General features: G+C 39.6%; 1 protein-coding gene across 1 annotated transcript in view; it reads right to left on the reverse strand.

Annotated features, from left to right (window-relative positions):
* kcnt1a (potassium sodium-activated channel subfamily T member 1a) overlaps positions 1–13,124 on the reverse strand; it is a 39,677-nt gene extending 26,553 nt beyond the window's left edge. The window contains exons 1-4 of the mRNA XM_085411337.1: positions 12,958–13,124; positions 10,683–10,853; positions 2,821–2,900; positions 548–695 (exon numbers count right to left, since the gene is read on the reverse strand). Of these exons, the coding sequence (XP_085267463.1) occupies positions 548–695; positions 2,821–2,900; positions 10,683–10,853; positions 12,958–13,124 (566 nt within the window). The remainder of the gene's footprint in view (positions 1–547; positions 696–2,820; positions 2,901–10,682; positions 10,854–12,957) is intronic.
* Between the last annotated feature and the right edge of the window lie 3,239 nt (positions 13,125–16,363).

Genomic DNA, 16,363 nt, shown 5'->3' on the forward strand with positions numbered 1-16,363 from the left:
CGTGTAGCAGCTCTAGAATTGGCAGTTTTACACATAATATTTATTCAATTCATAATAATTTGGTTTTTAAAAAATGAGAAAGGGACCACTTTCATGAGTAAATCATAGTATGTGACATTTAGGTCTTATGATGCGTACAATAGATACAGTATCCTATATATAGTATCGCACATGAGCATGCTGTGTCATCTAAATGACACCAAAGGAGGCTGCTGTTGCTGTGATTACGCAGACTCCAGGGCTTCTAAATAGATATTATGATCCCGACCTGTGGAACAGTCCTCCTACATATAATATGCAGAGCAACCTTAACCAGTAACCTTATATTCAGTACTCAGTACTCGGCATTTTATTTGCAGTTTAGCTTCTTTTTTCACCTTTTTTTGTTGCTTTCCTTTAAAGAATTAATCAACTGCAATGGATGAATAACAAATCTTAACATTATAATTGTTTTTTTCATTTTTTGAGAGTGTTGTGATAACATTGCGTTAGAATGTGCTTGATAAAAATCCTCGACTTGACCTGAAAACCTTTATTTTAAACAAACCATTTGTTGTTGCCACTGGGAGCGTTTTGCTGTGCAGCGCTGTGGCTGGCGCCTGCGCTCTGAGCGGGGTTGTCTGTCATTACTCTGATGATGTACAGCAGACAGGTGAGCAGCTTCAGGGAAAAGTTGAACACACGAATCCTGAGGCCTGAAGGCAAAAGAAAATAAGATTTGTATAAATAAATCTTATTTGTAAGTAAGATTTATTGTGACAGTGTGTACATAGGCTTTCCTGTGTTTAAGTTTAAACTGTATTTAACACAGTGTCATTTCTTCAGAGTAAATCTCTGACAGGTAAGGAAAAAACATCTGGGATTCTCCACAGGTGTTCTCATACAATGGTGGAAATAATCATTTGATCCCGGGCTGAATTTGTAAGTTTGTCTCTAATTTTTAAAATATTTTTATAATTTTTATAGTTTTTTGGAGAGAGACAAAACATCAACCAAAAATCCAGAAAAAACAAATTACATGAATTATATCATTGATTTTCATGTCAGTGATTCTTAAGCAAAGTCTAACTTAATACTTGGGGGAGAAACTTTTGTTGGAAAGCACAGCGGCAATATGTTTCTTGTAGCTGGTCACCATGTTTCACACATCTCAGGGGGAATTTTAGCCCACTCCTCTTTACAGAAACTCTCTAAATCCTTTAGGTTTCGTGGTTGCTGCTTGGCAACTCAAAGGTTCAGCTCCATCCACAGATTTTCTCCAGGACTGAGATTTGGAGACTTGCTAAGCCACTCCATCACCTTAATTTGCTTCTTCTTTAATCACTCCTTTGTTGGCTCTGTGGTTTCTTTTAAGTCACTGTCATGCTGGAAGACCCATCTTCAGTGTTCTGGCTGAGAGAAGAGATTTTATGGTACACTGCCCAGTCCATTGCCCCATTAATCCGATGAAGGTGTCCATCATCGGATTGCCCCAAACAGCCCCAAAGCACAACGTTTCCACCTCTGTGCTTGACTGTGGGGATTGTGTTCTTTGGATCATATTATTATTAAATATTTCATTCAAAATAAGACACACAACTACAACGTCGGAAAAGACCCAGGGAAACCGAGTTGACGATAGAAACCCTGAAAACCACAAATTCCACACCAGAGTCTCAACTCTCGCGGCTTAAGATGGGCCTGTACATGTGCCCAATTGAGCAGGGGACATGGCCTGTATTTATATAGCGCTTTTACTAGTCCCTAAGGACCCCAAAGCGCTTTACATATCCAGTCATCCACCCATTCACACACTGGTGATGGCAAGCTACATTGTAGCCACAGCTGCCCTGGGGCGCACTGACAGAGGTGAGGCTGCCGGACACTGGCGCCACCGGGCCCTCTGACCACCACCAGTAGGCAACGGGTGAAGTGTCTTGCCCAAGGACACAACGACCAAGACTGTCCAAGCCGGGGCTCGAACCTGCAACCTTCCGATTACAAGGCGAACTCCCAACTCTTGAGCCACGATCGCCCTGCAGGGTGCAGCAACATATCAATCTATATCAATTCCTTACAGTGTAGTAGTATGTTACCAGTGGAGTTCTTGGTGACTGTGGCCTCAACTACCTTAAGATCATTATCAAGCTCCACCCATGTGGTTTTGGGTGATCCACCACCTTTCTCGTGATCATCCTATGAGGCAAGATCTTGCATGGAGCTCCAGACTGAAGGCGACTGATGGTCATTTTATATTTCTTCCATTTCTGAATAATCACACCAACAACTGTAGCCCATTCCAGCCTTGTGCAGGTCTACAATCTCATCCCTGATGTCCTTTGGCAGATCTTTGGTCTTGCCCATGGTGGTGGAGCAGTTGGAATGGATGAAACAGATTCTGTGGGCAGGTGTGCTTTATACACATAATGACTTGAGATCAGGACCATCTCTAATTGCTTGGCTGATTTTTTGATTGATTGCAATTGACACATACTACCAATCTGCAGGAATCAGAATAATTCTGGCTGGGTTGTAGAGGATCAAATACTTATTTCACTCAGTGACATACAAATCAATTCACAATTCTTCATATAATGAGTCTTTTCTGGATTTTTAATTGATATTAAAATTAATATATAACTACCATGAAAATTTAAAACTGTTCTTTAGAAGTCAGCAAATGTACATATTCAATCATTATTTCCCCTTCTTTACACATTTGGGTCTTATTATGCACAGCTGTCTGGGTTTGCTTTTGTCGCGTTGCCCTTTAATGTGCCCTTTCAATTAAGCAGCACTCATCGTAAGAACATGAGATGGTGGCCGGTACCATCCACTTACTTGATCTTTGGTTTTTGATGAAGAAAAGCTTCAGGCGCTCCTTGAAAGTGTTTTCGTTCACATAAAACTCTACCTGCACCCTAACAGGTAAGAGAGGGAGAGAGACAGTCACACAAGAATCAGCAGCATTAACAGAGATACGAAGATGTTTTTCAAACCGACGACCTTAATACAGCATGAATATTCATAATGCTGTTTTTGTAATTATCTGCCTGAGGAGAGTTATGTAATTATCTGTGTCTGATTTAGTTTCCAATTACATGACAGGACTCCTGTAGGCCACGCAGTTTCAACTGAAGAAACCAAAGAGCAGCTGCTAGAGTGGAGCATCATTTTAGCCAGGAGTGAAGTTAAAAGAGACGAAGGTAAATATTTTTGCACATTTTTTGTATGCAAGACAACAACATTCATATTTTAAAAGGAAAAGAGAAGAGAACAGAGCCTTTTTTTCTATTCCTCTGATATCATCATTAAAAAGGTCATATAGTAGATGGGAACAGTTTATGCAGATATCACTGTGTCAGTGACATCTATCAGTGGCATTGCTAGATTTCCATATCAGACCAAAGCATGTTTTATGATGAGAAATCCAACATCCAGAAATGGAAAGAAAAGACGCGCTTGTGCATAAATGAATATTAGATTTGTTTCTGCACCATCCCACAGAAGGATTACACATGTTGTGCGAGACATTGTGCACACCCGTTTGTATTTGCTATTAAGAATGATTTAATGAAGATGAAAATGTATATTCATCAGTGACTCCTTTACAAATTAACTGTGGTTATTGAGAAAATATCTTGAGTGTGAGGAGATTCATTTTTATTCTGGTATGCCTTAGTAACATTTTCAGTATCTCTCATCCTAATCCTGTTGCTGCTCATATTTATGCTAAATTAGAAATCACTGCATCTCCCCACACAGCTGCGTTTGTGCACTCTCAAAGCTGTCAAAGACTGATCCTCCTGCATCCCTGTGACAGCATCAGCCCATCCATCAGGTTTTGATGTGGAGGTCCAATCTAGTTTGAGTGCCTGTGACATTTTTTTCAAACTGTCGTGACTCCCAAGGAAAAACAACACGGGCACAATGAGAACATGAAAACTCCCAAAAAGAAGACACTTCAAATGTAAGACCCTGTTGCCAACAACTGACTGCCTGTGCTGTTGCTACTGTATCGCTTGGCTTATTACTCGTGCCAGCTGGTGAGATGCTTGAGTCAATATAGTACTGTGCAAAAGTTCTGAGTCACTCCTATTTTCTTATATTTCTCTTTGAAGGAGGGAGACTTACAACTTCTTTAAGGTTGTCTTGAGGAAAGGTTCACCAGACTTTCTGAAGGTCTTTCAAAGTTTTTCTTGCTGTTTTTTCACTAATTCACATTGTGCCTACACATACCAGAAGCAACAAGGTGATTCCCAGAGAGCTCTTAGCTAAACACTTGGTATATATCTGAGGAAACGTGTTGCAGAGGAAACAAGGTTTGAAGAAACTGGACAGTCAAGTCCAGGATAGCTGAGGATAAAATCAGAAGTGGCAGGTCTAATGAAGTACCTATAACAGATGAACAGTATTTTAAAGTCATGTCATTAAGAAATAGGGAAGGTAAATCCAGCAAAGACCTGACAAAAGACCTGGGAGTTGCATCTAGCCCTTCCAATTATCCATCTTCCAATTATCCAATGAAACCTTATCAGAAATGGTCTCAGTACAAGGATGGCTGTCAAGAAGACATTCTTAAGGAAGCTGTTTGGCAATAGCTTCATTTTTCAGCGAGGTGATAATCCCAAACACAGTTCAGTAAAATCATACCACACAGTGAAAACTAAAACACACCAGGATCTGCTGAGAATTGGCCTCGTCCTATCCTGGCCTCAACATTATTGAAGCAGTGTGGGATCATATTGACAGAGAAGGGAACAAAAGGTGGCCAATATCCATAAAAGAGCTTTGAATGTCCTCCAAGAAGCCTGGAGAACTATTTCTGAAGACTACATAAAGAAATGACAAGAAGGCTAGGCTAAGCGAGTTGAGGCTGTGCTGAAGTTAAAGGTGGTCAAACCAAATATTGACTTTTGTTAGAATTCTACCAACTCTGTTTTATCTCATTTACCTTATTTCCATCTATGTTTGCACAACTCAATAAATCACTGCATCTGTTTCTCATTTTCCTAGTAAAGTATTAGGAAATGAAGAGTGACTCAAGACTTTTGCACAGCGCTGTATACCTCATCAAATTATGCTAAATCCAAACTAGCTGGGATTAGGAGAGATTCCTTGGGAAAAAGAATCTCGCTTGTAAGGGGCTGGATCTTAGCTGAGCTGACACGGGCTGAAAGATGGGAAGAACCGAGGACAGCACAAACTATTACAGGGCTAACACAGAAAGAAAGGCAACCACCACACACTCTCACATCCACATGTCCATCCAATTTAAAACCACAAATTAACTTAACAAGCATGTTTTTGGACTGAAAGAGAAAACCAGAACACCAGGGGAAACCCACACAGGTAAAGAAAACAACAGTGAACCAGGAGGTTTAAAAACAAGCTTCTTGCTGTGTGGCAAAAAGAGAGAAAGTGCAAAAACTCCTTTGATCGCTATGAATGAAAGAGAATTTCAGTGCTGTCTTTGCAGTACTATTTTCTGATGCATGGGCATGGGAAGGTATGAAAAGGAAGGCATGAGAGAGATTAGCAGGATTTCAGAAAGGGTGAAAAACTGCAACGCTTCACTGATGCTCCATTAATCTCAAGTTTTGGCTTGTGGCTGAAAGGATCACAGTGGAAGGGAAAGGGCGGTGTGGGTTGTTGGATGCGGCACTAAAATGGCTATTACAGTTCTTCACGACACTAAAACTACATCACAGTGATGGAAACCCTTCAGTGAAAAAAACTGAGAGAACCGCTCTGCGATGAGAACTAAAAACATCTGTAACATGGGGCCAGCAGCGGGACAGAAATGGGCTCTGGAGGCAGAAACACTTCAAATGAGAGGCTGTGCTGTCGTATATGAGAGTCCTACAGATTGATCTCTGTCTGTGTCTGTCTGTCTGTCTATCGCGTCCTTATACCCTCCCACGCATACATAGGCCTAATGGGTACAAGTAATGGCCCTTAATCAGCTCCTGTTGAGCACACAATTACGAACTGAAGAGGTCTGATATTAGTCATACTGCAGTGTCACGTCGGAGTTTCAGGCAACAAGACGCACACTTCTGTGACCAATTAGATCTTTTTAAACGCTTGCTTGTGGCTCAGCGAGTGTGTGTGTGTGATCATTGCCTCGCTTTCATTAAATCAATGCAGCTCGAGGAGTTCATCAATAACAGCATAGACCTGTTGCTTCCAATCCAAAAGGCCCATTCATCAATTGACAGAAAATATATGGATTAATATATATGTAAAAAGTCCTCAAGCAAAAAGTCCCAAAAATCTTACAAACTTTCAGTTAATTTGTTTTTTCTTCTCATTTATGTGACACTAAGCTGACTTTTAAATTACCGCTAAAACAAATCAATTATTGGTACGACTGAAACAAAATGTACAAAGATTCAGTTCATGTGCGTCTCAGCAGTCAACATTTGCGCGTTTTCGTGACTGAAGACCTTTCCGTTTTCGACTACTTTAAATAGTCACCTTGCAAATTCGCGAGTGGGGGTTTTCACACTTGAACAAAAGAAGTACAGGAGTAACTGAGAACATAATAATCCACAATAGCGACCTTAAGATACCGTTTTACTTTCTATAATAGCAGAAGTGTCGATGCGTAAAGAAGAAATGACTTTCTGATCCTGGCCCCTATAAATAAATAAATAGGAAGGTTTTTTTTTTGTTTGTTTATTTTTCCACTTCTTATCAAACTCCTGCTTATCTCCTAATAACTCCTAATACGTAATAACTACGACTCTTCCCGCCTGAAAATAATAATTCACAGCAAAGAGAAGGGGGGAAAAAAAGCCGTGGACAGCATTATTCTCCCGCCTCTTTACCGGCGCATCCACTTCCATTAACATTTGGACATCGTGCGCACTTCGGAGGGTAAATTCTCCTCTCCGCGTGGCCCTACCTCTGCCCGGCGTCACCACTACCAAACGTGTCCGACCTCCAGGTTGGGATGAGGATCTCCGGATCCATCGTGCAGGACACCTGTAGCTGCGTCGTGCAACCAGTTTGAATTCCTACAGATGACCAACGTGCCTCACTGCAGCTCTAAAATACCAGCGCAGCACTGCCGGAGGATGAACTGATTTTAGCTTTAACTTATGAAACGACACGATAAAGATAAGAAGATAAAAATAAGAAACCATAGACGAAGCGGTTTTTTTTTAATATATTTTATTTTCAGATGCTTGTTGGAGTATTTTTAGAAATATATTCCCGCAGCTCGTTTTTATTTTTTATTTTTTCCCTTCTTTGCGCGGGCCTGTTGCCACAGCAACGTTGCTTTGACAGGAATAACCCTAACTGCTGCTGCTGCAGCATGGTCCTCTCCAGCAGCACAAAGCTGTAAACATTCACTGTGCCATATCAGAGAGATTGTCAGATGAACTCGGATTTGTTTTAATTTGCTGTTGGCATCAGCAGCATGTCAGCAGACTACCCTCAGCCTGTTGGAAGGAAGTTTTCATGACTCGGAGCTCGTACAGTCTCAATGAATGTGCCGCCTTACCGTCTGTTCTTCTGTCTGATCATGCTAAACACAAGTTGGTGATGACGCTCGCTTTGCTCTGCAGGATGTGGTGGATTGAGACAAAAACAGAAAGATGATGCACTTTTACAAAAAGAAAAATGAACAGGCAGTGCAGATGAAAGGAAAATCAAGAGGACTGATCTGGCAGTCACCCTCCCTTCAGTCTCCCACCTCTTTGTCTCCTCTAAATTTGCGATGTCTGAAGTACTAATTTATAGATGACCTTGCCCCCAGCAGTCAGTGCTTTTGAAAATAGGAGGAAAGGCCATCCCTCTTGAACCCCCTTTCGCCCACACCAGTACAGCCACTCAGTGTGGCTTCTGAGTTGCACGTGAACACCCTTACATCACAGCCTCTGCCTGCAAGACACATCATGGTGTTCAGGATCACAAAGTTTAGATAAAAATCAGGTAGGGGATAGTCAAGGCAGGGCAGTCAAACATAAGGCTCGGGGGCCAGAATTGGTCTGGCAAAGACTCCAATCCAGCTCAGTGGAAGGCTTTGGAAAATCTAAAGGGGGGCATAGATCATGAACGTTTAACAGTATTTTCATGTTTTACAGCTTTTTCTATTAATAAATAACTTTATCATAGCCATTTATACTACTTTAAAAGTTACATAATAGATAAACAATTAATATCTACTTTAGATATTTTCTACTACAGACAAAACAAGCTTTAATATAACACAAGACAGTCTGGGCAGTGGACCTTTTCTGTTGTTTTACACATTGATCATGTAGCAAACTGAGACATATTTTTGAAATTGGACTCAGTTGTGGCAAATTATGTTGCCACTACTGAGTGTTGATTCCTTTAGAAAGGAACCTTTGAGTGAGGGATGATTCCCCGGACAGATGTGACCGGTGACATTTGGGGTTTCAAGACACAGCTCTTGACTTGACCACTGGAACGCTAACCTGAAGCATCAGTCCCCTATAAACAACACTATCTCCTAAGGACAGAAGATGCGCTCATTTGCAGGGACAGAACAGAAAAAAAGACGGGAAACCATTTAAATAGGAGCTGGAAAGGTTTGGAGCTTTCTCGAAGAGAAAACGAGGATAGCTGTGAGGACAGCTGGAGAAAAGGTCATTTTTGACTAAAAGCATTGGCAGAGCTTGTTGTTATTCCTCATCAAACAAAACAGATATGACAAATATTACAAACAGCTCTACAGTCTGAAATGCTTGCTGCTGCTGTTATCACTTCTAAAATTACATCTGATCATACCTCTCCAGCGGTCCATCTGGAGAACATGCGATTATGCACTGAATAAACATCCCGAGGACGTTTTAGCTTTTTAGCTGACTTACCCAAATTATGAACGTCAATTCACTTCAAAACGTTATGCTGTAAGAGAAAAAAGAGTGCCTAATTCTTATTCTTTGAGTTTGTGCTTAAACTAATGAAGAAGGTCTCTAAATTCCCTAGAGTAGAATGTTTTTTATTCTCAGGATGGAAACCAGTGAAGCAGATCTCAGAAAAACAGAAGCATCACACACAGATGCTGCAGCTGAGTAGAGCGCTGAAGGCAGAAGATGAGGAAAGACAGATAGACCGACGGAGAGATCTCATTTTCAATTCTGACAGTGAAGTAGGTCGCAATGTTGTCGCAGAAAAGAAAAATGTGTTTCAAGTCAAACTTCTTCAATCTTCAAATACGTACACAGACACCTGCTCCACAGCTTCTCATGCACCTCCCTCTTATTCAGCACCACGGACAGCGCCGCAAATCCTGCTACGTTTCTGGCACCTTTTAAACACAAACGCCACTTAGACCGGAAAAAGAGAACACTTCAGACTGCGCTCCTACGTGCTAAAGTCTGGAGGGGGCAAACACTGGTAAACACTCCATGAACAAAGCCTTTTCAGCAACTACAAAGAGGTGAATCAAGTGGGATTAAACTCCAAATAACAGTATTTGTCAGGAATAAAAAAAAAAAAAGGTCTGGCAATCAGCACGCTTGATAAGTGAAAGCAACATGCGCGGACGACCAACAGAGCTGTGATGAGATTTAATTCAATTCAATTTACTTGTTTTTTTCACCCTGTATATGTCTTGGGGCTGTTGCAAATAAAACACTAATAACTTACATAAAATTCAAACAGTTGGAGTCAAAAATTAACAACAACAGCAGCCACTTAAAATAAAACAGGGGGAATAATGGATGTGTGCTCTTTTTTTAGATGTCGTCATTTTACACTACTTCACTTAATGCTTTCATAACGTTTTATAGAGGCTACTGACCAACATCAATTAATCTGACAATTTATTACCACAGTTATTAGTAATAGTAGATTCATCTTCACAAAATGGTGCGGAAAGAAACCAAGGTCTTCTTTTCTTTATTATTAGATTTACCCCCAAATAGTCCACATTAGGAGAGGATTAAGCAGCATTTGTTTAAAGATTACAGCTGCTTGCTTTGGGATACAAAACAAAGTAGGACAACTAACCGATTCTGACAAAAAAACATCCACCGTTTAACTCAACTGTTACACTTGCTTGCTGAGAGAGTGCTTGTTAGCAAATAATGTTAACTAACTAACATTAATCATTCACTAAAGTAAAGCAAAAATGAGATCAATAGCCAATCTTATTGGGCAAACAGCTGTTTGCTAAACGTAAAGAAATGGTGCATTGAAAGGATAAAAAGCCGGCATGTTAGCTATAATACTTATAATACTTAAAGTAACAACTAAATGTTGAAATAACTCAAATTAGTAAACTACAAATAGCAAAACAGCTAATTATATATGACCAAAACCTAAGAGTTACAAATAAATGTTGCAACAGCTCAACTTAGATGAGTAAAAAGCAATAAACAGCTAACACAGGTAGCTCAGCTAAGGGTCAATAGTCAAAATAATTTGTTAAAAGTAATAGGCAAACAGCAAAAGTGCTGAATTTAAGAGACAATTACCTGAAATACGAAGCTAAATTCAATGTTGAGAAATTGCTAAACTGGTGTATAGACAGCTGAAATATTAGGCTACCTATAACACCCATTATAAAGGTTATATGTCTATGAGCTGATGCGTCTGTCAGAATTGTACAAATTTTAAGTTTGACAGTTTCTTCTCAGCTTACTTCTTTCGGTTCCTGACCACCTCAAACACCACGTCTCAGCCAAGTTTGTGTGTTATAAGCAGAGCTTCCTGCCTACCTGTCATCATTCGGGAAGCTCTGGTCCCCAAGAAGAAGGTCTCTGAAGCGGAAACGGGGTGGCAGAGGAGCCACCTCGCTCTCTAGCTGCTCCATCTTGAGAGTAGAGATGTCTAAGATAACCCCAGTACTGCGGCTGCTGTTTTTGGTCTGGAGTGGGGCTGGGGATGAGCTGGGGGGAGGGACAGGAGAAAAGTAAAGAAACAGAAGGCAGAGAAAGTTGTGCAAAAGTGAAGGAAGCCAGTTGAGCCAATGTTGAAAGGAAACAAGAAGCACAAGGAGAAGGAAAGGAGGCAAGGAAGGTAAACATGGGATGGAAAAGTGCAGTTGACGGGGCCCGGGTATGGAGTTACAGAAAATCAGACCAAAAAGGATAATGCCCCTAATGAATACTTTATATTGTACTGTAAAGTTTATATTTTTGTATTTTTAGTAAAGATAATCCCAAACAATGACCTTTGCGGCTAAAATCTTTGTGTAATGAAGAACCAGCCAACATATGTTCACCTGAAGCACCATGCATTGTGGCTTCTTCACTATCCTGGGACAGAAGCAGGGACAGGCTAAAATGCTGCTGCTGTGTGATGATTCAGGCTTAAAAGCAGAAATTAGCATGCATTCAAGGTTATGTCGCTCCTGTGCTGCTTACAGACCATAGAAGACAGACCTGAGTACTTTCCACAACTTTATTAATAGGATTTAACTTTGTTAACAGAAGCGTTTGTTTCTTTAGATTAACAGAGTATACACATGCTTGCATGAAATGGAAAAAAATACCCTTTCTTTTTAGACACGGATCAAAGTGCCTTCTTTCAATTCAGGGCATGTTCATGTAGTGGTATATTTTTTACATTGTTGTACTATTACTTCACTTTTCCAAAATATCCAAGAGTATTTTGTCCACCACCAGGTTCAACATATGGCTCAGCTTCAAGTACACATCATTCATATTATGAATGATGATTATGAATCACTATAGATTCATAACTTGGATTAAAGTTGATCTCAACCAGTGGGAAAGAAAGTAAAAAATCTTCAGCTGCTGTGTTTTTCTGAATGGCTGCAGATGCTGAGACACATCTCTCTAATGTGCAGCCCGAAAGCCTGAGTAACATGCAAAGGTTAAGTACAGCATAGTGGGATTTTACCTTTACTGCTGGAGAAGATGATGTGGGAAGATGATCTGATTCTGTCGCTTGAAGAAATGAGATGAATTAGAAACTCCAGAGTGAAGTGAGCGGCGTTATTTATGCCTTAATATTTTTAACTGTGTGGCTGTCGCAGCATGGATGGATGCTTTTGTGAGATTACACTCTTGCTTTTAATATTTGTTAAATGATCAGCGCCGGTCAGCACATCACCTTTATAATTAAAATATTGCATCCTTTGATAAAATATGACTCATTGCAGGGTAGTTATTAATGCAAGTGAACCTGGTTTGGTGTGAAGACGAATAACGTTTTCAGGCTCTTAGAATTGCACAAAACAGAATCTCCATCACTGTGTCTGTCAGCTTTGGTCCTCCATTAACCTTGTCAAACTTAATGCATGATTGATGAAGGGGATGTTTTGATTTTGATACTGTGATTTTGTTTAACTCATCCATCTAAGCAAATACAACCCAGGAGTAAAGTTCACCATTCAGCTCTCATAAGATAAGTGAAGACATGAAAAATGTGTTATTACATTTAAATAGTTCAGCACGTATGGATGCATGTGATATATCTGTATGGCTTCAGTATCCATTTTTTAAGAGAAGATGGTTTTTGTTTTGGCCAAAAATCATCCCAAATGTTCTTAAGAAAGCATGTGCGTGCACGGGTCAAACCAGGCATCACCAGCCCTGGTAATGGATTCATATGAGCTGCAGATAATCTGTTATCTATAGGCCAACACTGAAAGCTGAGACAGCACACTGGTGAACAGCTGGACACAAAACAGGTGATGACGGATGAGCAGATTGTGTATGGATGAGAAAAACAATGCAACACGTTTACGTCACATCAGTCACATTATTCAACAGGCAAATTTCCTGATATTTTTTTTTTAGAATCAAATCCCAAACTAACCCGCAAGTGAATATACTTTAAAATAAATAAATAAATAATATATATATATATATATATATATATATATATATATATATATATATATATATATATATATATATATATATATGAATACAGGATCTAACTTCACCCTCGTCAATCACATAATGGATGAAGTTCGCCGGTTGAGGCTACTTATTGGAGTCTCTGAGCTGTTGCTTGTCTTACCGTGGCTTGTGGTCGTTCACGCTCCCGTCATCGTTCACAAATGACTGATTCACGTAACATTCACTGCACATTTTGGCCGGAGATCCGGCGCTGCCGTCGGACTGGAGTGCTGCGGTGGTCGGCGTTGAGTCTCCCTTGGCGAAGTCGTCTTCCTGGATTAATTGCATCGGAGGGTGATCTGCCAAAAAGGAGTGTACTCCTGGAGATAAAACACGCGCTCCTTTAAAAGTGATTTTGACCGTGCGCGCGCGCGCGCCCCTCTCACCTATCCAGGTGCATTTCGAAGGTGAGTTTGTGTCAGCCTACGCACAGACAGAGGCTGCCAGCGATGTGACAACCGCCCGATGAACTCTTCAAACGGACACGCTGAGTGAAATCATTTGGCTGTCAGCGTGTAGAGTGGGAAACACTGTGGGACGCAGAGAGGACAGGTCTGCAGCAGCAGCGAACATCACAGCTCTGCTTATTGGGGTGCGGGTACACCTCATGACATAACTGTCGAATTATCACCCAACTCTTGATGATGAGGGAGACAGAGACGGAGAGAGAGCGAGAGAGAGAGAGTTTAGCACCATCTGTTGGAGGCTCTGAGTCTCCTCAGAGACTCCAACAGAGCTCAAGTTGAAACGGGAACATTAACATTTAGGCAAGGACACAAGAGATCAGCGCATTTCAGCCTTCAACATAAGCATGACCACGGAGTCTGAACAACGCTTGGACTTTTTATTTATTTATTTATTTATTTATTTATTTATTTATTTTAAAAAGCTTATATTGTGCTGTACTGCTGTTTTTATTGGATGTTTGCCATCTTAAGCAATTGTGGTACAATCAAGCAAAAATACTGTTTAAGGGGGAAATGCATTCAGAGTGCAGAAGAAAAAGTGTCAGCAAAATCCACTTCAAGCATCACAAGTAAACATCTGCAGGGAAAATAGCCCAGCTGTGCTTGATATATAGATATTTTATGAGGGTTGTGAGACAATGAATATGTTAATTAATCAATCAATCTAATCTAATCCGCATTGAAACAAATGCACACAAAATCAGTGAAAGCCATTATATTCCCATGGATAAAAAAAAATGTTGACCATTTCCCCTTTTAAAAGGAGTAGGAGGAAGCTAATGCGTATTATATCCTACCTCTGTTTAGCTCATCTTCTATATCTGCTTTGATCACACCTTACAAAATGTACATAGATGCTATAAATAAATATGGCTATGTAATACATGGTCCTTTGTTATATATATATATATATATATATATATATATATATATATATATATATATATATATATATATATATATATATATATATATATATATATATATGTATATATAAACATATATTGTTAGATCTATGATTATACAACTACACCTGTCCAAAAGTACTGCTTTATCATATGTCATGAAATACAATTATCCATTTAATTATCCATTTTAATGTACAGTACAGCCACATACATATTTAACACCCTACCTCATCCATATAGTGTATTATCTGCATGAACCCAGCCATACCACTTCATATACAGAATGCATTGCCATGATAAATTCAATAATTCTAACTTTCCTGCAACACACTGGTGATGGGTTTGTGTCTCTTGCTGCTCTGTTATTCCACAGCAAGTAATGCCAAGCGAGATGACAAATTATAATAACAAATTCATAAATGGAAAAAGACATATTTAAGAGTATTTATTTGCCCCCTTCCACAAGTCAGGTCATAGTATAAAAATGCACACACAGACACAGTTACATGATATGCATCTATAGACTAATGATGGTGACTGGACGATGCCCACTCAAATGAGCTCTCTCCTTTGTGCCTGCTGTCAGTTTTCTCTCAGGTGTAATGAGCTGAAGCAGAAAATCACCCTCCATGCAGTGGAAACCCCGCCATCTTTACCATCGCACAGCAGGGGAAAGATGAGAGCCCAGCAGCTTGGCAGGTATTAACGTGCAGCTTTTCAGATAAGACGTTTCAGATAAGCTTTATGTTTTAGCAATCATTGATACACATGATTAGTCTGGTCAAAATGCACGAAGACTCCGAATATGAAATCTTCAGACTAGCTGAGTCCAAAAACTGTTTCGAGATGTCTTTCAGTCCCTGTGTTATAATTTTATCCTTCAGGAGAAGGTCACTAATGATGAACACTAAACGATATGTGGGAAAAAAGAAAAAAAGAGCATAGCTGAATGATTTCAACAACACATCCAGAAGCGCCAGAAGAAATAATAAAAATAAATAAATCTAATGTACAGAGAAAAGATTGACTGACTGGATGTTTTTTATTATTTATTTCTTTGTTTATCTGATGACGCAAGCTGGAGCAAGTATGTACAAGACGTGGGTGAGGTGATATGATTCACTGGGACGGCAGTGACACGAGGTTGTTGAAGAGTTTGAAGCCGTTTGGGATTGAGTCAGTCATTCTCACTCCGGGGAAACATTTCTAATGCTGTAGATAAAGAGTGCATACATGAGATTAAGGGATTCCACCGGGAGAGATGTGTAAAGGTTTGATATCGAAAATACCACCAAGCGCTTGCTCACAGGGAATCGTTGGGTTTCTCTCTCGTATATTACCAGGTGTAAGTGTTGTTGTGAACTGGCACTTTATAAATATAACTGAAGTCAGATTAATTGATGTGGATTCATTTTATATTTATGCCAGGCAGTAAAGTCCAGCAAAATGTTTGTAGGCTTTTGCTTGTCAGCTTGTTTTTCAAATACTGATCACAGATTCTAGATCAGAATGAAAGAAGATGGTCTTTGAAGATCTTCGAGGGCTTTTGAGTGTGTTCAATCCTTGAAAAGAACGTATGCAATGTGTATGGACATTCTTCACAAAGCACATTAAACACAACATTTGCGCTTCAACCAAAAACCTTTTGCATATGACTACAGTAACATCGTGCTAAAGCCGGGCTGATCTCTACAAATAATTACTGGATTGCAATATAGTCTTATTCCACTCATTCATTATCTCAGGTGAATCCAGCAGCTATGTATTTAGTATAGTGAAATTAAGTGTTAAGTGTTTGTTATGTAGGTTGAAAAAACTCCTAATACTTTCTTATACTTGGATTTTGTACTCTGACCTAATGTCAGCAACCAAACATGTTCAAAATAAGATTGTGAGAATGGAAAAAAGCCAATAATATTTAAAAAAACAACAGTGATTTTTTTTAGCAGGATTATAGATGTCACAAGTTTCACAGTCTAACTGTGGGAAAGATAAAGACGCTCTGCCATCCAGACAAAAATTTGATGAACTACAATATTATATTATAAAGTATAAATTAGAAAAAAAACCCAAACATATTTAAGTGGTTGCTGGTGGCTTGTGAAAACTCATAAATTCTTCTGCTAATCAGTCTTGGTGCAGTTTCGAAGCA

The sequence above is a fragment of the Rhamphochromis longiceps genome, linkage group LG7, assembly GCF_057381845.1.
Source record: "Rhamphochromis longiceps isolate RC_006_pf linkage group LG7, R_longiceps_female_GT1.1, whole genome shotgun sequence".
In the NCBI taxonomy this organism is placed as follows: Eukaryota; Metazoa; Chordata; class Actinopteri; order Cichliformes; family Cichlidae; genus Rhamphochromis; species Rhamphochromis longiceps.